We start from the raw sequence: 23,769 nt of genomic DNA on the forward strand, positions 1-23,769 counted from the left end.
TTCCAGCATAACTGAGTTAGAAAAGGCTTCTGCAAGGTTTTATCACTTGACCCCGTGCTTCCTTTTTCAATAGGCAATCTGAAATTAGACAACATAAAATCAGAGCTAGGATACATGATGTCATTGGAAAGGCCTGGCCTATGTCAAGTTCTCCCCAATTGCATAACATTCAGGCCATTTTGCCGCTAAAATGCAAACAGCAGCAAATATTATACAATTGGGGAGGACATAGGCCAGGCCTTTCCAATGGTATTATGTATCATAACTCTGATTTTATAGCTTTCCTTCTACAAATAGAACAGTGTTAAAATAATGGACTGTAAAAATCGATCATCTTTTAGCAATCACCAAATTACCAAGTTATTAAATCAAGCAATAACTGTATAACTAAATATCAGAAGCAAAACATCTACAACACGTCTGGGTATCCACATTTGAAGATCATGGGGAAGTTTTTTTGCTCAAAAAAATAAAGGGAACACAAGCAGAAGACATCCGAGATCTGAATGAATGAAATAGCCTTATTAAATACTTTGTTCTTTACATACAGTAGTTTATACACTGCTCAAACAACTAAAGGGAACACAAAACTACTGTATGTAACGAACAAAGTATTTAATAAGGCTATTTCATTCATTCAGATCTCGGATGTCTTCTGCTTGTGTTCCCTTTATTTGTTTGAGCAGTGTATATAAACATGTAAAAACTCTATGATCTTAACTGTTGTGTCCCTTTTGTATGCAATTCTGTTTGCAATTCTTCTGAATTAAAGTGCAGTAAGGAGGAGGAAAGGGAGCATCTCCAAAGGGCATCTTACCTGACATTTGCGTTGGGATAAAAATACAGATTCGAACTACTTGCTGCTCAGGTATCCAAGAATTCAGTGCCAATTTATTACATTTATTTTATTATTAATTTAATTTGTATCCCACCTTATTATTTTTACAAATAACTCAAGGCGGCGAACATATCCAAACACATCTTCCTTCTTTTCCTATTTTCCCCACAACCACCACCTTGTCAGGTGGGCTGAGCTGAGAGAGAATAACTGGCTCAAAGTCACCAGCTGGCTTTCATGGCTAAGGCGGGACTTGAACTCATGGTCTGCTGGTTTGTCGCCTGGTGGCTTACCCGCTGGACAAAACTGACTGTATAACTCCAGGTTCAAACTGGCTCTGGCTTAAGGTTATAGCTAACCTTACCTTTTCCCTCCCTCCCCTCCACCCCCAAAAGGCCAAATATAATATTCCAGATCTGCCTCCTAATGTTATATGCCTGGGATGAAAAATTGGTCAACGCTACTTGCTTGTGAAGGGTTTCCCAACATTCAGTTTGCGAAAGAGAGGTAGGCAGGAAACAGCTTTAAAGTGACAGACGATTCTTTTATATTTAAAAACCAAATAATAATATTAATAATAATAAACCCAGATTAAATAAAATGTACAGTGAATATACCCAGCCAACATCTGTTATGTGCAATTAAATACGGCTCCGTACCGCGGCACAACGCTGAACAAAACAATATACACGTGTTCCGGAGAGGGGGCAAAGGGCAGGACATGTTCCTCCACACAAAAATAATAATAAAAAAAAAACAGAAGACCCCCCCCAACAAAACAAAAACAAAACAAATCAATGTCTCTTTCTCTTCATTTTGTCCATATAAATATCTCCAGGAAATTACCCCCTCTACCACCCAAATTAAAAAAGGGAAAAAAAAGAAAGAAGGGGAGGCGCATGTGGAACTAAAGGAGGCTGGTCAAGGGGCCGTTGGGGGGGGGGTGAGGCTGGAGAGGCCAGTCCAATGTGCTTGTTGCCCCCCACTCCCCGCCCCTCTGTCTGCCCCTATTGGGAGCTGGCACGCTCCAGCACACGCAGGTCATAGTTCTTTTTGGCCATACGCAACTTGAAGCAGTTAAGAGAGTTGTTGAGATGCAGGGATGCGTTTTGGGCTGCCAAAGGGCTGGGGAAGACGGCCACGATGGTGTATAAGGCAGCAAGGTCAGAATGCCTGCCGTTCTCTGCAGTCCCGTGGTTATTGTCGCCCCCGCCCCCAGGACGCCCCTGAGTTTCTTTCAGCCACTGGATTTTGGCACCAGACATGGCTAACTGGGTGAAGAGCTTGTCGGCTTCAGTACGTGTGATCCCTTCGGGCAGATCGGTAACTTCCAAGATACGGCCCAACACTGTTGGAAGAGGCAACCGGAACAAAGAAAAAGGAAAAGAAATATGGTTAGTATCCTTGGGGGGAGGGGGGGTTGTGGGGAGGGAAGGCTGTGAACAAAACACGAGGGGACTTCAGCTTTTGTAAGTTAATAACTTTCTAGACTTCTGACTTGGAGACCTAACTCTCCCAGGCCAACGGTCTTCCCAGGGACTGAATTCTTGCCTTTTAGAGCTTTTGGCTACTGGCCTTGGAAACAGAACCTAAGGATCATGGGAAGGTTAGTTTTAGAAGTCCCCAGTCTGTTGAAAGCGAAAGACTACCTCCTTTGGGACAATCAACACCTGTTCCCTAAGTCAAGCAAGCAAGGCTGAGGAAACTCCTTTGCCACACTACTAAAGTACAGAATGTTTAAATGGAAGATTTTTTCCCCCGGCACTGTAGGATGCATATCTCCACATATCAAATTGCTTTTGCTGGGCTTTGGTTATCAGTGACTTGATCCCTCAGCAATGCCTGCAAAATGGTACACCAACTTCCTTCTTTTGGGAAACTGTTCCACATCTCAGCCAGTTCCTCTCCATCTGTTTCATCGTATTAGACATTAGCAGGGATAACCAACCATGGAAAAACATAAGAACGTAATGAAGTTTTGGGGTTTTTTTTCTAGAAACGATACAAAATCATTCTAGTTCTATCTGAAAGCATGGGATCCAATGCAGAAAGTTGATTTCTAATCAAGTCCTGCTGGGTGCTGATTGCTAATTAATTCCTATTTACCAGTTTACTAAATATACCATGAACATGTTCTAAAATGGATGTGAATGGCCATTCATATTACCTTAGCCTCTCTGACTCAGTGTCCTTTCTGAGATACGTCTGGTGCCAGCTTTATTATCTTTTCAGTACCAGGAAAAGAGGGTTATAGTTTATGGGCCTCTTAATCTATCATTATGTAAATTCAATGCTGCAATAATGTTTTTAAGTATCTAATTGCTGCTTTTTATTTTAATGTATGCTTTAATTATCATTTAACTATCATTGATATTACAAATGTACAGCAAACCATCTTGCAAAATCTGGTTTTGAAGGGCACTCTACACAGAATTTAAAAAAACGGAGAAAAAAAATTGAAAAAAAAAATGTCTTCCAAAGAATATATTGCAGGTAGTCCTTGACTTAAGACCATCATTGAGCCCCCGTTTTTTGTTGCTAAATGAGACATTTGTTAAAAGAGCTTTGCCTCATTTTACGACCTTTCCTGTCAAAGTTGTTAAGCTAGTAACATGGTTGTTAAGTGAAACTGGCTTCCCCATTGACTTTGCTTGTCACAAGGTCACAAAAGATGATCGCATGACCCCGGGACACTGCAATCGTCATAAATATGAGTCAGCTGCCAAGTGCCTGAATTTTGATCATGTGACCATGGGGATGCTGCAAAGGTTATAAGTATTGAAAATGATCATAAATCTTTTTTTTTTCACTGCTGTTGTAACTTCGAATGGTTACTAAAGGAACTGTTGTAAGTTGAGGACTACCTGTATTACTGAGGTAAATCATAGTGTTATAAATTAGTGGAAAAAAATGATAGGAAAATACTGATTTTTAAAGTGTATGCAGGCTATATAAATGTGACAGCTTCCTAAACAATTCTGGGAACTGTAGTTTGGTGGGATGTTTCTGATCACCCCACTTTAAATACAATTCTCCCAATGTATTAATAAAAGAATGATTGATACAAAACATTTATAAGACCACCCCAAAATATCCCTTTCTTATAGACCCCTGATGGCAAATCAGTGGGCACGCGAGCTCAGCTCCTTTTCGGGCCTTCTGGGCCCGCCAGAAGTAGGGAAACAGGCTGTTTCCTGCCTCAGGAGGACCTCGGGTGGTGGTGGGGAAGGTCTGTTTTTCTCTCTCTCCCCCAGCCTCCAGAGCCTTTCTAGGAATCTGGGAAGGGTGAAAATGGCCTCCTCCACCCCCCCCCGGAGGCCAGAAACAGCCCATTTGCCAAATGGGCCATTTTCGGCCTCCAGAGGGCCTCCCGGGGGGGTGGGGTAGAGAAGGCCGTTTTCACCCTCCCCAGACTCCTAGAAAGGCTCTGGAGGCTGGGGAGAGCAAAAAACGGGCCTACCGTGCCATGGTCACACAGGAATGCACAGGGCACATAGAATTATGGGTGTGGGCAGACATGTGCACGACCCCCCCTTGCAAAAAGGTTAGCCATCACTGTTATAGACTGTTCATAAAATTTTTTTAAAAAAATCCTACCATGTTGGAGATTAGTATGAGAGGGTGATGGCATGGGAATGCATCTTTATCTTTATCTGTATCTAATCTATACTTCTCCATATCCCTAAATAAAAGGCTCTGCTGGGAAAAATGATATTTCCCTAGTCAGCTTTATGGACACCAAGTCATTTTTTACAAGGGTTCTGTGCTCAGGAAATTAGTCCTTCTGACTATTTCCCTTGGCAGTACATCTAAATGTGCGTGCCTCAAGTATGCAAGCATCATAGCAGTTCCAGTTTCCAGTGAGTAGGAGTGCTGGGTCGTGGCAGGCAGGATTCTTTCCTAATATTAAACAGGTATGTAACAAATATAGCACCAAGCAATTTTCCATTGGAGAGTGCAAACAGAGTGGCTTAAAGGAACAGCTCTAATTTGTTTATATGGGGGGGGGGGGGATTTTCAGCGCTCCTCCTCAATGATTGACATGGGAACTTTTTTTGGCTTCTTAGCCTGCCTTGCACAAATCAAATTTGCTTACTGTTTCCCAAGAATGAACAAAGACTCCTGAACAGTTAGTTTCACACAGCAAACTTCTTGAAAGTCAGCATTATTCCATTTTTTAAAAAAGGCATTTGCAGAGGAAAAGAAGTACCGTATTTTTCGGACTATAAGACGCATCCTCCCCACTAAAAGAGGCTGAAAATTTGGGTGCGTCTTATACTCTGAATGTAGCTTTTTTGAAGCTTTTTTTCAGCCCTAACCAGTCGCTAGCAAGTGAAGCAATCTTCCGAGGGCTTTGCCTGCTCCCTCCGACTCTCAGCTGTGCTTTAGAAGCTGTTTTTCAGCCCTAACGAGGCGCTAGCGATCTTTCACATGCTTTGCCTGCTCCCTCCGACTCTCAGCTGTGTTTTAGAAGCTTTTTTTCAGCCCTAAACAGTCACTAGTGAGTGAAGCGATCTCAGTGCTTTGCCTGCTTTTCTCATTGCTGCTCCCTCTCAGCTGTGCTTTAGAAGCTGTTTTTTATCCCCAAGCAGGGGATAAAAAGCACGCGCGCTCAAAACCAGCAAACTAATGTGCTGAAGCTGACCAGACTAAGGACATTAGCCAGATGAATACCTGGTAGGCAGATTTTTTTTTTCCTATTTTCCTCCCCAAAAACTAAGCTCTGTCTTATACTCCGGTGCGTTTTATACTCCGAAAAATATGTTAGGTTATATATGTATAAACCCTGTGTTGATAAGAGAGAAAAGATACCGGTAGAGTGTAAAATAGATAAATTATGAAGAGGGCTGGCTCTATTAGACACCTGTATTTTTAGGAAACTTGAAGAAATAGTGGTGCTATGTTGGAAGCACTGTGAGATACTCCTAGCTGCTTGGCACTGACAGCAATGATTTTGCTATCTGCTATCAGGCAAGTCCATTAGGATTCACCCAGGAGTGGGCACCTGGGACATTTGTTGATGAGAGGGCCCAATAAAAATTATCAGTAGCATGGAATGAATCAAATATCCTGGGGCAACACCTACATCTTCAGATGCAAAGTGTAGTACAGGTACTCATGACCACAACTCAGCCCCAAATTTCTGTTTGTAAATGAGGCATTTGTTAAGTTAATTTTGCCCCATTTAATGACCTTTGTTGCCACATTTGCTAAGTGAATCACTGCAGTTAAATTAGTAACACGGTTGTTAAGTGAATCTGGCTTCCCCATTGACTTTGCTTATCAGGTCACAAAAGAGATCACATGACCCCAGGACACCGTAACTGTCATAAATATGAATCACTTGCCAAGAATCTGAATTTTGATCACATGACCATGGGGGATGTTGCAACAATCATAAGATGAAAAAACGGTTGTAAGTCCCTTTTTTCCAGTGTGTTGTACTGTGTTTCCATGAAAATAAGACCCTGTCTTATATTTTTTTTGAACCCTGAAATAAGCGCTTGGCCTTATTGCCATGTGCTCAAAAGCCCGATTGGGCTTATTATCAGGGGATGTCTTATTTTGGGGAAAACAAGGAAACTTTGAATGGTCACTAAATGAACTGTTGTAAGTCGAGGACTTCCTGCATAAAATACCAGTTTACTGTTACCGAACCCAAAGGTACAATTAGTCATGAGTTTGGAGTCTAAACTCTGGTCAAAGTAAGATAATAGATCTTCATGACCAAGTGGCACAGGCATCTTGGCAGAGAATAAGCCTACATCAATTTGATCCTTCCAAGTGAGCTTAAATCTGGCCATGCTGGCTAGGAATTCCAGGAGCTGGGATGTTCTAGTTCTAGAAGGCTACTATAATGGGACCAGGGAGGTGTCACTTGCCTACATCACTTGTCCCAAGATCTGTGGATGCTGACTTGAGAGCTTGCTTCTTACTTCGGTTGCCATGCTTCATCCCTGTTTGTGCCTGAGATGGAAGAACAAAGGAATAGTAACACAGATACAGAAATATGCTGCCCTTCACGTTTTTATGCTGGAATTCATTGCAGGAGCTGGTGCTACATACCGGAAAGCTTAATCTCTCATGTTCTAACCAATGGGTCAGTCCCAATTAAGGTCTGAGAAGGAGTAATTTTGCTAAATGAAATTTAGCAGGCTTGGGATTAGACAGGAGATTTTGCACATTGTGCACACTTTGACTCTCACTACTGAAGAAAGTGAATTTTAAAGGGCACAAAGGTCTTACTGAGCCTTCACCATTGTCATCGGTAGCCACAAACACAGTCAATTTACAAAACAGCATGTATGGAAATTTTTCACCTGTGCTTATTTAGCATGTAAATTCTGTATTATCTACTCATTTTTCAACATGAAGTAAGTCCTTTGAATATTGGTCTCTGTTCTGAGAGAGTCAGACCCATCATCTTTTTGTTCTGTTATAAGTACACCAGGAGTTTTGACAGCATGTGGAGGCCAGAAGAGAGAATGTTTGCACCCATTTGCCAAATGGGTGCAAACATACACTCAGCAGTCATTCTCTTATCTTTAGGGCTAACAGGAATAGGCAGTTATAGGTCTATATTAAAATATTGGGCCACAATTACCTAGCTTTTTTATTTTTGCAGAATGTCAACAGGGCAATGTGGAGCCCAGAATAATTCTTGGAAGCAAAGATAACAGGATGATTGCTTGCTGCTGCAGAATGACTGCTTCCTATTTTTGAAAAAGTGGAAAGAAACTTAAAAGGATTATATTGGGAAAAACTGATTGATAGCAATAGCACTTAGACTTATATACCGCTTCACACCTGGTGCTTTACAGCTCTCTCTAAGCTGTTTACAGAGTCAGCCTAATGCCCCCAACAATCTGGGTCCTCATTTTACTGACATCGGAAGGATGGAATGTTGAGTCAACCTTGAGCTGCTGAGAATCGAACTGCTGGCAATTGGCAAAATTAGCCTGCAATACTGCATTCTAACCACTGCGCCACCATGGCTCATGTAATGTCAAGAAAGTTTATGACTAATTTTTTAAAGGGAAAAAGACCCTCTCAAATTTTGGCCACTCAGCTGAGAAATGCTTCCTTGAGGCCTCCAGCCCTGTCTCCTCTCACCTGATGTGCTGTATAGCTGGACTGGTTGTGTAAGAGAGGTGGGGGGCAAATGGAGAGATTGTACTGCAGAGGCTGACCCAGCAAGGAATAGCGCCCATCTCCTGGAGGGGAAAAAGAGACCAAGAAAAGTTAATTGATGGCCCCCCGACTCTCTTTTTGTATCATAAATAAGGGTGGCAGAGAGGACACAGACAGTATAGTAATCAAAGATCGACAATCTTTTCTAAGTGAAATTTAGTGATCTCATGATATTTCGGCTGTTTAAAAATGTATGTGACTTGGGAAGAGCAATGTCTGTTGAGCATATTGGTGTGAACTTAATAAATCTTCTCTTCTTTATTAAGAAGGACTTTCACTTCTTCATAAATCAATAGGCAAACAGTTGAAAACATACCCATTTACAGGTAAAATGCCCATGTTTTTAATTAGACAAATATTCAGGTAGAAGTATTTCATTTGAAGCTCTTAAGAGTATAAGAGAATACTGGGATTGTTCAGCATCATAGTGTAAAACCATAGAGAACTGCTCTATGGTTTTCTAAAGGCTGGGCATTGCAATTTGTAGTGAAGCTACCTTAATCTGAAACTGTAAATATACTACAGGTAGTTCTCGACTTACAGCAGTTCATTTAGTGACCGGTCAAAGTTACAACGGCACTGAAAACAGTGACTTATGACTATTTTTCACATTTACGACCATTGCAGTATCCCGATGGCCATGTAATCAAAACTTCAGACCTGTGGCAATTGACTCATATTTATGACGGTCACAGGATCCCGGAGTCATGTGATCCCCTTTTGTGACCTTCTGACAAGCAAAGTTAATGAGAAAGCCAGATTCACTTAACAACCGTAATTTAACGACTGCAGTGATTCGCTTAACAACTATGGTAAACAAGGTCATGAGATGGGGCAAAACTCACTTAACAAATGTCTCACTTAACATCAGAAATTTGGGGGCTCAATTGTGGTCGTTAAGTCAAGTATTACCTGCACTGCTACTGACAAGTTGGTGAACAGGACACCAAGCAAGAAGCTCAGGTCTGGAAGACCAAAATCACTCTTATGGAATCGCCCTTTAGTCTAATACAGGGGTGTCAAACTCAAGGTCCGTGGGCCACATGTGGCCCGTGGGGTGCTTAAATCTGGTCCGCGGGGTCATCCTGGAAATAGCAAAGGACCGGCCCATGGTGCCTTTGCTAGCGAAAATGGGCCGTGTGTGTGTGTCATGCGGCTCTCACGTGCCCCATTTTCGGCCTAGACAGCCTCCTGCAGAACTGTGCTGGCAAAATGGGGCATGGGGGGGGGGGGGGCTGGCCCCCCCTGCACCCTGTTTTGGCCAGCAGGGTGCTGCAGGAGGTGTCCGGCCCGTTTCCCCCACCACCACCCCTCCCCCCCATGGAGAACTACAATGCTGATCCAGCCCTCAAAGAAATCCAGTTTGACACCCCTAGCCTAATACAAACACATTGGCTAATCTTCTCCCACTACCTTTGTTACCTTGTGCTGGGCCCACAGGCCGAGGGAACTGTGTGAGCACCGGAAGGGGACTGAGACCTGTGCAGACACTGTTCAGGCTGGTAACGGGTGATGGTGTAGGGGACTGTGTGGGGGATGTGATAGGGCTATTCAGCTGGGTGCTGCTGGCCTAGAAACAGAGGGAAAAATAGTCGAAAGGTTAGTCGCACAGGCTGGCAATTAGCACAACTGCTGCCGACCCAATCTTTTCTCCCTGTTCCACCAGGTCCCCGTCCCCTTCGCCCTACCTGAGCGCTGGTGTCTGGGTTATAGATGTCACCAGGCTTCTGACTTCGCTGGTCTAAACTGTAGTACTTGCAGTGGTTCCACTGCACCATGGATGAATTCTGAGGCGGCTGGGGGCCATTGGGCACATTGAGTTGCATGACCACAACACCAGGCCCTGCTGGAGACACCCCTAAGAAGAGAAAGGGGGGAAATGATCAGATCATCATGAACATTAGGCTGGGAAGGGTACACAGGTAAGGTTAGACAGGCTAGGAAGCACATGGCTCTTAGTGGAAAATCAACAGCTGTGAAAAGAATAAATAAATATTTCCCTTTGGATGCCAGTCTTTGACTTCAGTTTGCCTACGGTAAGTGTGAAGACAAAAACTCAGGTGTGTTTGCTTCCCCAAAATGATTCCAGTCTTCAGAAAACAGTCTACTCAGGAAGAAATGAGCTACGCTTGCTTTGGTTTTAGAGTTATCATGGGCAGCAGTAGCCATATAACACCACATTAATCAACACTCATTTCAAAAATGATAAAAGAGGAAGAGAGACAGGGACTCAGCACTGGATATAGCAAAGTTTCCAGATCAGTGATGACAAGCCTGTGACATGCTTGTTAAAAGACTTGCCAGAACATTTGAGTGACATGTCGGCATTCACCAACACTCAATAAGTATTCTCGAAAGTATGTCCTGTTCTTGTGCAATTTTTGGAGGCTGTGGAGGCAATGCCAGAATGGGGTGTCCTCAGGGGTGGGGGGAAAAAAAAGTGCCTCTGATGATCATGCGGCATGAAGGGGGCGGGATGTGGGGGGGGGCGCAGGAATTTTTGCTACCGGTTCTCCGAACCACCCGCCGCCATCGCTACCGGATCGGGTGATCCAGTCCAAACCGGGAGCATTTCACCCCTGGGTGTCCTCTCACATAGCCTCCCAGAACTTGTGTGAGAGGCCTATACAAGGCCTCAAGCTCAGCTTCAGGAGGCTCTGAAAAACGTGTGAGAATGGGACGTGCTTTTGAGGTGATTTTTGGAGACTGCAGAGGCCGTGTGAGAATAGGGTAGACTTTTGTCTCAAAGGTGCTTTCTTCTTCTTCTTTCTTCTTTCTTCTTTCTTCTTTCTTCTTTCTTCTTTCTTCTTTCTTCTTTCTTCTTTCTTCTTTCTTCTTCTTCTTCTTCTTCTTCTTCTTCTTCTTCTTCTTCTTCTTCTCCTCCTCCTCCTCCTCCTCCTCCTCCTCCTTCTCCTCCTCCTTCTCCTCCTCCTCCTCCTCCTCCTCCTCCTCCTCCTCCTCCTCCTCCTCCTCCTCCTCCTCCTCCTCCTCCTCCTCCTCCTCCTCCTCCTTCTTCTTCTTCTTCTTCTAAAGGCAGTTGGACAGTTCTCACCTTGAGGAATGTTTTGCTTCTCATCCAAGTTGTCCTTTTTGTCCTCAAGGAAAAAACAGTCCAGTTGCCTTTTGAATAAAGCACCTTTGAGACAACTATGATGACTCAGAATCTCCACAGACAATATAGGCTTTTATGTGGCCTCTGGACCCTGTCAGAAGTTGCCCCAAAAGACCATGTTTTTGTTCAGCCTCCAAAGATTACCTGAGGACAGTTTTCTAAGGCTGCAGAAGTACATTTGAAAACAAAGAACCACCACCTGAAGATAAGCAGAAGTTCCTGGGGATCACACACGATTGGACTATATTTTTAAAAAAATAAATGACTATGTAAAAATTTGTTTCTTGTTTGTTTGGAGGGGTTTTTTTGACATGCCAATAGAATCAAGTTAGGCAGTTTCTGAATTTTTGATATTCTGAGTCTAAAAGGCTCGCCATCACTGTTCCAGGTACTTTTGATATAGAGTTTCTGTCTCTCTGCAGTCCTGGCTCAATGAAGCTGCTTCCCGGGGCCAAAAGAATTCTAAGGACATTAAAGTAACTCACTTAAAAAATAAAAATATTTGTCTGAGATGGTTGACAGGGAAGCAACTTTACCTCCCCCAAGGTTCAAACTTCAACTTCTTTTTCCAGATTGCTTAACAAGAAACAGAGTGAATGTATCCATGTACATGTACAGAAAGGGTAAAGGATCTGAATAAATTGCATAACTTTCAAGGGCCAATTCTCATATGCAAGAAAATGCAGACAGGGAGGGGAACAACTCGGCTTTCACAAACAGCTCTCATTTTGTAGGCTTTGGGGTAAGCTTTTGAAATTGATTGTCTTACTGAGACAAGACTGATTGTCTTTTGATTGATTGTTTCCTAGTATGATTTGATTGCTTATTTGTACCCTATGATTCTTAGCAAATGTATCTTGTCTTTTTATGTACACTGAGAGCATATGCACCAAAGACAAATTCCTTGTGTGTCCAATCACACTTGGCCAATAAAGAATTTTATCTACCCTGTTTCCCCCAAAATAAGACATCTCCTGATAATAAGCCCAATTGGGCTTTTGAGCACATGTGCTAAAATAAGCCCTCCTTGAAAATAATCCCTCTCTAAAAATAGGCCCTCCCGAAAATATTTAAATGCATGCGCAGCCGGTCCACGCCATTTCCTCTGGTTAGGGTTAGGGAGACAGAGATGGAAATCAGGTAAGATGGCAAGAGGAGCTCTGTCTTGCTCCACATACCCCAAAATAATAAGACCTCCCCGAAAATAAGGCCAAGCACTTATTTCAGACAGGGTCTTATTTTCGGGAAAACACGGTATCTTTCTTTCTTTCTTTCTTTCTTTCTTTCTTTCTTTCTTTCTTTCTTTCTTTCTTTCTTTCTTTCTTTCTTTCTTTCTTTCTTTCTCCTTGAAGGAATGGAAGGATGGAATGTAACATTCAGACTGGCCATATGATGGCTCTGCAGCTTTTGGGGTTGTGAAACTGACTCCCACTCAACAGTGTGGGAGTGCTCGCTCTCCCCTGGGAAATGGGGAAACTGCACTTGACCCAGAAACCTCTTCACATCACTGCAGTGACTTTGAACCATCACACACACACACACACACACACACACACACACACACACACACACGGCAAAGAGGAAAATAGCTGGGGGAAAGCTGCAGGTATAAAACCAGATGGACCCCCATTCAGCAGAGAGATTACTACTGCTGCACAGAACTGGCAACGATGAGCGTCTCAGACCCGCCCACTTCAATGTCACAGTGATAAAAATGATTGCTCGGTTAAAAATCTTCCTCCGCTGTCAAACGCAAGAAAGATCAAAAGGACAAAATGCTACCCTTATATAATTTGCAACGGTAGAAATGGTTGCATCCGAGATGCCGCATCTGCTTGCTGCCAAAACCTAGACTTTATTCATTATTGAAAACCTATAATTACAATTGACCTTAATTCATTAGGTTTGGCAGAGGGCCATGACCGAGAACATCTTCTGAAAATGACCCACAAAGGACACAATTAATAGAGGCCCATTGTGAAATCTCTCCAAGCACGATATGGGTTCCTACAAGTCATTCCAGAAAATTATGGGACAGAATCGAGGAACAGGCTTTAATAGCATCTTTAGGAGATGGTATTGTACATGTGGTCTACATTTGCAAATTCTTGGCAGGCCTAAACCCAAAAGGGATAGGGACAGGGTTAGGCAGGAAAAAAATATTGATGGGCAAAAGACATGAGCAGGGATAATTGGGCAATGACAATGATGATGTTTCTCCAATTTGCATATATAGTACCGGACTGCCCTCAAGCTTCCAAACTACTCTAAGAGAAGCAAATATATGTTGTTACTGGATAATAATGTACTGAATAAGGATTTGCACCTGCATGGGATAGTTAGAATCTTGGGTCTTCTCCAGGAATCAGCCACTGGACAGACAAATTACAGTGATTTCCAGGGTTATGTTTCACAGCTAAGGTTAAATGTCATTGTGCATATTCCTCCTAAAAATTCCATATCTGGCCATACGTTTAGTTACAGCCTGTTTGGATTGGGGACATCAATAGCAATAGCGCTTAGACTTATATACCACTTCACAGTGCTTTACAGCCCTAAGCGGTTTACAGACTAAACAATCTGGGTCCTCAGTTGCTTATATACACTATATCTCATATAATTACCACTTACTTCCTAACTGGTAATGTACCAGAGATATTTTTTCAAAAGGGTTCAGAAACCTTAGCTAATCCAGAACACCAGAGATCAACAAGAGCTAATTGTAAGGAGAATGATGGGGCATTTATACTCAACAAAAGGATATAATGCATTTCAATAAGGGAATCTACACAGCCTCATTGGCTGCTAGTCAGTTTCCAGGCATAATATGGAATGTTATTTAGGGCTTAATATGACAATAATTTTGGATAAAGCTGTTGGGAAAGACTTTGAGATCTGAAGAACACATTAATTTCCATCGCATTTGATGCAAATGCAAGAGAAGGCCTCCTTTGTCACTGTTTCCAGACTTTGGAATTCTTTGCCAAGGAAGGTCAAGGTAGCTCCTCCATTGTTGGCCCACAGGTGACTTCTATCAACCTTAGCTTCAATAGGTTTTAGAGGCGGCAGATGTACTGTATGCAGATCAATTCTATTGGTAAAGTGCCCGGCCTTACCTGAATACTGTTGCTGCATCTGAGGTGGGCTGCAAGGAGAAGGGGACTGGGGCATCTGGTACTGCTCTGTACCTGGAGGCTGCAAGAAGCCAACAGAAGGGCTAGAAAGAGAGGTGGGGGAAAGACATCAATTGGAGCAGGTTGTCATCATGATGGAGATAAAACTGTATTTATACTGATAGAGGGTCATTCCTAAAGCCTATTTTGCTCAGTAATTTTCACCAGTCTAATGCTATTTGGGTGATTTCAATTAACGGGATGTTTATTCAGTGCTTCAGAGAATAGGAACAGTATACACCAGGGGTGCTATTCAGCAGGTTCTAACAGGTTCTGGAGAACCGGTAGCAGAAATTTTGAGTAGTTTGGAGAACTGGCAAATACCACCTCTGGCAGGCCCCAGAGTGGGGTGGGAATGGAGATTTTGCAATATCCTTCCCTCAGGAGTGGGGAGGGAATGGGGATTTTGCAGTATCCTTCCCTTGCCACACCCACCAAGCCACGCCCACTGAACCGGTAGTAAAAAAAATTGAATTCCACCACTGGTATACACACAGTATTTCCTCTTTCTCTAGTTACTACTATTGGGCTTATGCCAGAGAGGTCTAGCAGTATAAAAGGAGTTCAATTAGATCAAACTTAGCCAAGTTAAAAGAGGTAGCCAATGAAACTGCTGAGAACAAAGACTGAGGATAAGAATCTGATCTTCAGATGATTCGACTAGGTAAATCTTTTTTAGGATTTATGCCAATTTTGAGGAGCTTGTGCATTTTCAGGATACAAATACTAGCAATCTTTTAAGATTATGGATGCTTCTAAAGAAATCAAGGAGGGCTGGAGCAGGATGCTTTTTGCTCTGTATTCAAAGAAGCCAAGAGATAAAATGGTAATCTCTAATGCTTAGAAATTAGAATTTGCAGAAATGAAAATTTGTCTATAAATACGGTAAATATGCCAAAATAAATAATACTGCCTCACAGAAGCTTCCAAGCTTGATAGATTGTTGAGAATTGCGAACAATTCTCTCCTGACCTCTTTTTAGATGGCCTTTGGTTATAATTCATCATTGGGTTAAACTATACACAGTACATTACTCTAGAAATGTATTTTTAAAAAGAAATATAACATACGAAAACTTTTAATATACACCAACAAATTTATTCTGGCCTTGTACTTTTCTGTAATTTTTGAAGATTTTTCTCTCTGCTTATCTCTCTCGGTCTCCCTCTCCTTCCCTCCTCTTCTTCTCCTTCTTCTCCCCCTCTCCCCCTTTTGCTGGACTAGAATCTGGGAGACTGTGAGTTCAAATCCTTCCTAAAGCATGGGAGTGGCCTAGTAATTCTCTCTCATCCCAAATCATTTCACAAGCTTATTATTATGAGGGAAGTAGAAGTTTGGATTGTTATGCACAACACTCCGAGTTGCACAAAATAAAGGTAGGCCATATATAAATCTGGTAACTAAATAAATAAATCAATTCCTCTTTTTTTTAAAAAAAAGTCACAAACCTGAATTCTGGTAATAAAACTTTCAAACTAATTCGCATACCATAAAAATGAGTACAGCCCTTCCATTAATCTAATGCACGTCAAAAGACAATAACCAATCACTGTTCCAGGTGCTTTTGATGCAGAGTTTCTGTCGCTCTGCAATCCTGGCTGATATATTAAGGGAATTCTTGGAAGAAAATAATGATCCTGAACAGACATCTTTGCAAAACATAAAGATTAAGTAGAATTTTGGCTCCTGCTCATACCTGGTGCCGTTCTGCTGGGCTGGGGGGATAACACTGTAATAGACTGGCATCCCTCCGGCCTGGAGCCCTCCTTGCACAGACTGGTTTGCTGGTACCAACACGGGCTGCTGAAAGGGTTGTTGGACTACACCTTGAGAGTCATTCGCCACTGGTACCTGCTTGGGATATTGAAAGACAGAAAGGAATGAATGAAGGTGAATATTCATATCCCAGGATAATGTTGCAGGATCTAGTCTGGGTTGATCACCGGGACCAGAGGTTTTATCTTCTGAGTTTTCAGATTCGTGCTGGGGCCCATCTTCAGATCCCATCCCATTCTTCAGAAGATGGGCTCCAGCATGAGTCCAAAAGCTTGAAGACAAAAACTCTGGTCCCGGTGATCAACTCAGATTGTGTCCTGCAGAAAGGAGAGAACACATGATCTTGGAGGAAATGACAAAAGGCCTTGAAAGTAAATATGAGTATAGATCGAGAAAGGAAAAAACGTTAGGTTCCTCTCCTTGGGCTAGAAGACCTCCAAGGTCCCTCTGTTATTCCTCTCCAATATCAGACTCAGTGATGGGTTTCAAAATTTTTTACTACCGGTTCTGTGGGTGTGGCTTGGTTGGCATGACATGGCATGGCTTGGTGGGTGTGGCAGGGGAAGGATACTGTAAAATCTCCATTCCCTCCTGATCAGCTGGGACTTGAGAGGCCGAGAATAGATGAGGGCGGGGCCAGTCAGAATTTTTACTACCAGTTCTCCGAAGTACTCAAAATTTCCGCTACCGGTTCTCCAGAACTGGTCAGAACCTGCTAAAACCCACCTCTGATCAGACTCTATGTAATCTCTCTAATTTTCCCTTTCAGCCTCTACGGCTCTGGAAAGATTGGTGATTTGGCAGGAATTATTCTGTGGTGTTTTGCTTTTTTTAAAAATAGACTTTATATTACAATGGCCAAAGCACACTATACCCAACATGACACTCACTCTTTCCTCCCAACTCATCTACCATCCCATTCTTCCACCTTCTCCTTTTCAGGGTCTTGTGCGCTCTTGTTTTTCAGATCTTATCCACATCCAGGAACAAACTCCAATTTATGGAAACTCAGCCTACCAACGCCTTATTTGCCGCATTAAAAATGCAATTGTACTCCAAGAGCTACTGTACTTCTCAGGAAACTTCCACCATAGAAATGGCAGTGAGCAGGTGAAATGATCCAGGTGAAAAAAATTGTTGGATAGCAGGGGGTTGGTTCTAAGTTGCCAAACTCAGGTTTAGAGAGGTAGGCATTAAAACCGAGCACTTGGTTTTTGTCATGCACTGTTGCCCTTAAACTGCAGTTCACTTGAATATTTCTGACCAATGCAAAATTCATTTTACAGATAGACGAGGGCTCTCAGTCCATTTTTTAAAAAATGCTGAATAGTTTGCAAACTATTGTGTATATGTGTGTATATGCACATTTCATGTCATTGGAGGTTGGCAAGCAAAACCTCTTGCACGGAATACAGATCTCTGATTGTATGTTTTGTAGACTATGCAACGAAGATGGTTTAAGTTTTTCAATTTATACAATACCTAGCACGCAGTTATCATCATCGGAAAAACCTTCTAGAAGTTGGCTTCCAGAAGGAAAAAAATAAGTTGTGGGGAAAACAACAGACTTATTTCCGTGAGCCCCCCACTAAGTGAAAATATGGAATTAGCCACCAAGATACTCTCAGCGTAAGATTGTGTCTATTTACATTTGCCGGCAGCAGTGTTTTTTTGTTTTATTTTTCCAGATCTGAACTGTTCTCTTCCATTCCCTAGCTCCTACTTTTCAGTGTAATTGTTTATACGGGTAGTCCTCAATTTATGACTGGTTGCTTAGCAACCATTTGAAGTTACAATGGATCCCCCAAAAGGGACTTACAAGCTGGATTTGACGTTCTAATGTCTCCCTGCCCACCCCCCGGTCACATAACCACATTTGGGGCACTCGGCAACTGTCCCACGTTTATGACTATTTGCAGCACCCTGTGCTCATGTGACTTCAATTTACCACATCTTTTGCCAGAAACCGGTGCTTGCTTCTGGTTTCCAGCAAAAATCACTCCCCAGAGAACAATGAGTTCGCTTAACGACCATGGCGTTTGCTTAAAGGCTGCCACAAAAAGGTGTCATTAAATTGGGTGCGATCACATGGTAATTTGTTTTACAACCCTCATGACTTACGGCTGAAATTACAGGCTTAATTATGGTCATAAGTGGAGGATTACCTGCATTGTGAATTTTGCATGAAATTACATAGCAATAGAAATAGCACTTGGACTTATACACCACTTCACAGTGCTTTTACGGCCCTCTCTAAGCGGTTTACAGAGTCAGCATCTTGCCCCCAACAATCTGGGTCCTCATTTTACCCACCTCGGAAGGGTGGAAGGCTGAGTCAACCTTGAGCCTGGTGAGATTCGAACTGCCAAATTGCAAGCAGCTGACAGTCAGCAGAAGTAGCCTGCAGTACTGCATTCTAACCTCTGTGCCACCTCGGCTCTTCCTAAACATACCTAAACGGGTTAGTTAATTTTTGGATTCCTGAAAAAAATTACAGCAACTGAAGGTTTCCAAGCCATGTAGAGACTATATCCCATCCACTTTTTATATACCAGATACCGAGTGTTGTAACACCAGAATTGTGACTTCCCTTCCCTCCCCTTCCCTTTTCTTCCTTGCCATCTTTGGCACCACTTACTTGATATGAAGGCAATGGAGTGTACTGGACCATCAGGCCTTGCATCTGACTGCCCATGTTTCCTCGTTGGCTGTTCAGGAGGCTCTGGTTTTGGGACTGCTGCACCCCCATCATGCTCTGCATCTGGCTACCCATGCCACTGCGCTGGTTGCTGAGGAGAGTCTGTCCCTGGGGCTGCTGCACTCCCATCATGCCTTGGTATGTCTGCTGCTGATTGGACAGGATTGGCTGTAATCCTGCATTGTAATAAGAGAGGGGAGATTATGACACCACAGCTGGGACCCAGAGGTGGGATTCCTGTGTTCAAGCCAGGCAGTCAGCCACTCTGCATTCAGTGTCCATGGAGCACATTTATCCTTTCAGATGGAATGAGGGAACTTGGAGTTTCCTCTTGAAGATTCCTCACCCCCCCCTCCCCCCCAAATGGAAGGAGAGCTATTCTGAACATAATTTTATCTGCCTTAGCCACCTCCAGAGCAAGGTATATCTTAATCATATTTTTTTCTTCAACACCCTTCTTTAGAATATGTAGGAAAATTGACTCATGTGTGGATGGTGTGGGCAATTCTCTGGCCAGGGAATTGTACTATTGTAGTATGATTTTTCAGAACTGATAAATGTTTAGGAATTTAAGCAGGTGGAAAGCCAAAGAAGCTCAGCTAACATGAGAGTCAAACTGCACCTTGGCTAAATGCAACAGCTGCTAATATTGCAACTGTTGTGGGCTTGGCTCCCTCTTCTCTAAAATGTCTAGAGCAGGGGTGGCAAACTCAAGGCCCCGGAGGACAGATCCGGCTCATGGCGTGCTTAGATCTGGCCCGCAGGGTCACACTGAAAATAGTGAAGGACCAGCCTGTGGTGCCTCTGCCAGCAGAAATGGAGCTTGTTAAGGTTGCATGCGGCCCTCCCAAGCTCCACTTTCACTGGCAGAGAGTTGCAGGAGGCCGTCACAGCTGAAAACGGAGTTTGGGAGCCCATTTTCGCTGGCAGAGTGCTCGGGCCACCACAGGAGCCTCTGACATGAGTGACATCGAGCTGGCCACACACACACCAGCCCCACCGAGGTCAAACACAACCCTGATGCGGCCTTCAATGAAATTGAGTTTGACACCCCTGGTTTAGAGAAAAAAAACATTTGCATTGTGTTGGGTCATGACATTCTACCATTTCTACACATCCTTCTACTACTGGCATAAGATTAAAAAAACATGAGTTAAATTCTTTCTAACTAAGGGATGGGAAACCTGCAGCTCATGTGCCCCCCCCACCCCCAATATCCTTCATGTCTTGTGATCACATTGCTGAAATACAGCAGTAAACTAGTTAAATTTTTCGTAGCATTTTTTCCAACCCACTCCCCTCATTCCTACAGGTAGTCCTCGATTTATGACCACAATTGAGCTTAAAATTTCTGTTGTTAAGTGAATCCCTGCAATTGATAAATTAGTGACACAGTTGTTAAGTGAATTTGGATTCCCCATTGGCTTTGCTTGTCAGAAGGTTGCAAAAGGTGATCACATGACCACGGGACACAGCAACCGTCATAAATACGAGTCGGTTGCCAAGCGTCTAAATTTTGATCACGTGGCCACGGGGATGCTGCAAAGGTCGTAACTGTGAAAAGCGGTCATACGTAAGTCACATTTTTCAGTGCCGTTGTAACTTTGAACGGTTACTAAATGAACTGTTGTAAGTCAAGGACTACCTGTACTTAGCTCATTCCCGCCCCTCAAAAAGCTGGCATCACCATTTTTCTGCAGCCGCCCCCTGCAATTCCTTGCAAAGTTAAACAGCAGGCAGTAGCTTCTAACCATTCAAACGTTGCCCACTTCTAGCAGAAGACTTGCTCAAGATGTAGCTGCCATGTTACGCGGATATTACGGAAACTTAAGTTAGCCTTTCCTTATCCTTATCACAAGACTCACTGATGACTCACAAGACCCCCACTTGACACACCCACACCTGAAGCCCTTATAAACAAAAGAACATTGACATCCCCTAAACTCCGCTGAAGATGTTACCTGGTAACGAAATGTTTGCAAACCAACCCACAAGCTCGGAGAATGAACCATCACCCTCATCCCACACCTGAGCTACAGATATTCACCACTATTGCTAGTCTCTTTTCTAGCCCAATGTGTATCCTGTTTTGCTAGCTTCGTCCCACTAAAGACACTATATCTGTGCCTTCTTTGCAGCAACACATTCGAAGTTCTGCTGCTGCAGCAACAGATTTCCATTATAGCTTTTAAGACCAGCTTCCTACAGATTTCAACTCACACGCCTAAATTCATCTCCCTTGCTTCGTCAACTCTAGTTGACGAGTCTCTCCAAAATATTGGTTTTCAAAAAGCACAGACAGCCCTTCAAGCTCAAATTTTCAAATTCATGGAGAATCCACAGAAGGCAAGATTTTAAGGCATATGCAACCTGCTTGTGCCTTACGGCTGAGGTAAACTTGCCCTCACAAAGATCTTCAATGCATCTAGGTTTCAAACCCTATAAATAGGATGACTTGCTTCGGGTTCCAAGAAAGGGCAAGGTGGCTTAGCTCTCCCTGAACAAGGATCGGCTGCCACCCCCCGCCCCCCACCCCCCCAACTTCTCCCGCCTGAACACTGCTCATCTGGAAACTTACCAGGCTGCGGGGACTGTTGAGGCAGCTGTTGGCTGCGCTGGGGGCTGTAAGCCACCGGGTGTGAGAGAGGCCGGTACTGCTGGCTGGAGTTTGGATATTGCCCAGGAGGGTAGTAAGAAACCTGAATCTGTCAGAAGGATAAAGGATGTTGTCAGAGAACAAAAACAAAGGACAAGAGGCAAAGAAGAGAGCAGGGCGAGTCAAAGGCAGGGGCTTCCACTCTCATTGCAGTTAGCATCAAGAGGTCCTCACTGTTAGCTTTGTTAGTACGTGTGGTTGCGTTGCATTTAATGATGGTACACCACTAAGAGTTGGTCCAAGCGATAGGACAGAAAAACAAGAAAGCAGACAAGCTTCAGTGAGGAAAAGCCAGTCTCCCATTGCAACCGCCTGAAAGAAAAATCAGCCTTACCCCGACAACAGAAACAAAATGTATCCACAAATATTTATAGGCAGTCCTCGATTCACAACTGTAATTTGAGCCTGGCAATTACAGTTGTAAGTCATGACAATCATAAAGTGGGTCATCACATAACGGGACCCCATTGTATGACCTTTTTTTGCAGCAGCAAGCAGCCATAAACTGAACATAGCAGTATAAAGCAAAGTTTGTGATGGGGGTGGGTTTTTCCCCCCACAGTAACCAGACAAAAATAATAATCATCATAAATTATTATGATGCAGTCATGTGACCGCAGGGTACCGCAAACAGCTGTAAATGCATGTCAGTGCTGAGCGCCCAAAATGCAGGCAGAAGATTGCATGAGCCCGGGGGGAATGGGGGACGGGGACGTCGTAACTTTGGAACAGGTCATAAGTAGCTTTATGAGGGGGTCTGTTAGGGAATCAGTTGTAAACTGAGGACTACCTATATTCAAAACACTCATTATTATGTGTTTTTTTTAAAGATAATTTTTATTACAGACTTTTAAGAAAAATAATGTAAAAACTGTAAGATTACATCATTGCTCCCTTCTTTTCATCTTCTAAAGTTTCTAATCATCAAACCCGAAGATTACAAGTTTATTGTTTTCAGCCAAAAAAATAAATAAATAAAATTCATAAAGGGTTTGCAGTCATTGAAAAATGTGGTTATTGTCTTTTCCCTGATTAAAAAGTCATTTTGGCCCTCTTTGCAAATTAGGTCATCTTCACCAAACATTCCTCCCTATAGGCATTTCGGAACCTTTCCATCTTTTTTTTTTTTTTTTTTTGTATGTAATAATCTTACTGCAGTCATTATGTAACTATAATTATTAGTTCTTCATGCTAAGCACCACTGTTGCAAGATTGTATGATGCCATTGGCACCTCAGGTATATTTTATATTGATCTTTCAATAAAATATTAAAATGGCCCAAAATAGGACCAGATCGTGTTTATTCTTGCTTGTGCTCTCACAGCTTTATGCAAGACCACAGAATCTTGCACGATTTTAGTGAACTCATAAAAAAATCATATTTGATGCTTCATGTCTTTAATTTCATTTTTTAAAAATTATTTAAGCTTGACAAGAGCCACCTGTAATACACCTGGTGTCTGCAAGATCTATGTTGCAATCATCAATATGGAGGTAGACAGTGTAGCTGGGGAAATATTAAAATATGGGTGTAATTTCCTTACGGAGTGGCTCTGCATCTTGTTTAATGTGACTAGGTGAAGGCTGCGTCTGGTTCCTCATAACTGGAAGAAGGTCATTGTTCTCTTATACAAATAGAAATAATATATAATAAGTAATAATAGAGAAGGGAGGGATTATTTCTTTGATATGCTGGGGAAGATTATTGGTTGAACTCTGATTGAAAAGAAAGGAGAGGTAACAATAAGTAAAACTTGGGATGTGCAGTGCAACTTTAAGAGGAGGGATGTAGTTAAGCTCTGGGTCTCATTGGTGAAGCAATGTCACCGGTTCGCATTAATGAAACAATGTCAGCAGAACACACGCTTTCTCTGTAACGGTGTCTCTTTTGCAGAACAGTTTCTTTAGAAATGCGAACAGACCCAACCCTGTCTGCCTTTCAGAGGCCTAGTGAAAACCTGGGTCTTTCCCCAAGCCCTATTGTTATGGATGGAATCTTGGTGAGGTTTGATGAGCTAACAATGTGATTTTTTTTTTAGGGCTCTCAATCAGTTTCTTTTGAACTGAACTCATTTATTTAAAGTTTGTCTTTCTAATTTTTATAAACATCTCCAGACGGTGAATACCTAATACTCCTTCCACCTCTGTTTCCCCCAGAACAACAACCCCGTGAAGTGAGTCCGGCTGAGAGAGTGTGACTGGCCCAGAGTCACCCAGCTGGCTTTCAAGGCTCAGGCAGGTCTCCAGCACAAGATCAAACTGAGTCTGAAGTTTTAATTTGGCATGTATATTTATATTTTAGGGGGCGTGATGGTTCAACAGGTT

The 23,769-nt window shown here is 42.8% G+C and overlaps 1 protein-coding gene across 10 annotated transcripts in view; it reads right to left on the reverse strand.

Annotated features, from left to right (window-relative positions):
• Nucleotides 1-1,361: 1,361 nt before the first annotated feature.
• R3HDM2 (R3H domain containing 2) overlaps nt 1,362-23,769 on the reverse strand; it is a 207,110-nt gene continuing 184,702 nt past the window's right edge. For 6 of the 10 annotated variants that reach the window (XM_087886690.1, XM_087886686.1, XM_087886688.1 and 3 more), the window contains 9 exons: nt 21,367-21,493; nt 18,729-18,964; nt 16,011-16,168; nt 14,258-14,358; nt 9,718-9,887; nt 9,452-9,599; nt 7,952-8,052; nt 6,721-6,805; nt 1,362-2,186 (listed from right to left, as the gene is read on the reverse strand). In XM_087886690.1, coding sequence (XP_087742816.1) covers nt 1,846-2,186; nt 6,721-6,805; nt 7,952-8,052; nt 9,452-9,599; nt 9,718-9,887; nt 14,258-14,358; nt 16,011-16,168; nt 18,729-18,964; nt 21,367-21,493 — 1,467 coding nt within the window. In that variant the 3' untranslated portion in view covers nt 1,362-1,845. The remainder of the gene's footprint in view (nt 2,187-6,720; nt 6,806-7,951; nt 8,053-9,451; nt 9,600-9,717; nt 9,888-14,257; nt 14,359-16,010; nt 16,169-18,728; nt 18,965-21,366; nt 21,494-23,769) is intronic. The other 4 variants (XM_087886692.1, XM_087886687.1, XM_087886689.1 and 1 more) reach the window with 1 other exon arrangement.

Source organism: Pantherophis guttatus, chromosome 2 (assembly GCF_059756535.1).
Source record: "Pantherophis guttatus breed Tessera chromosome 2, ASM5975653v1, whole genome shotgun sequence".
In the NCBI taxonomy this organism is placed as follows: Eukaryota; Metazoa; Chordata; class Lepidosauria; order Squamata; family Colubridae; genus Pantherophis; species Pantherophis guttatus.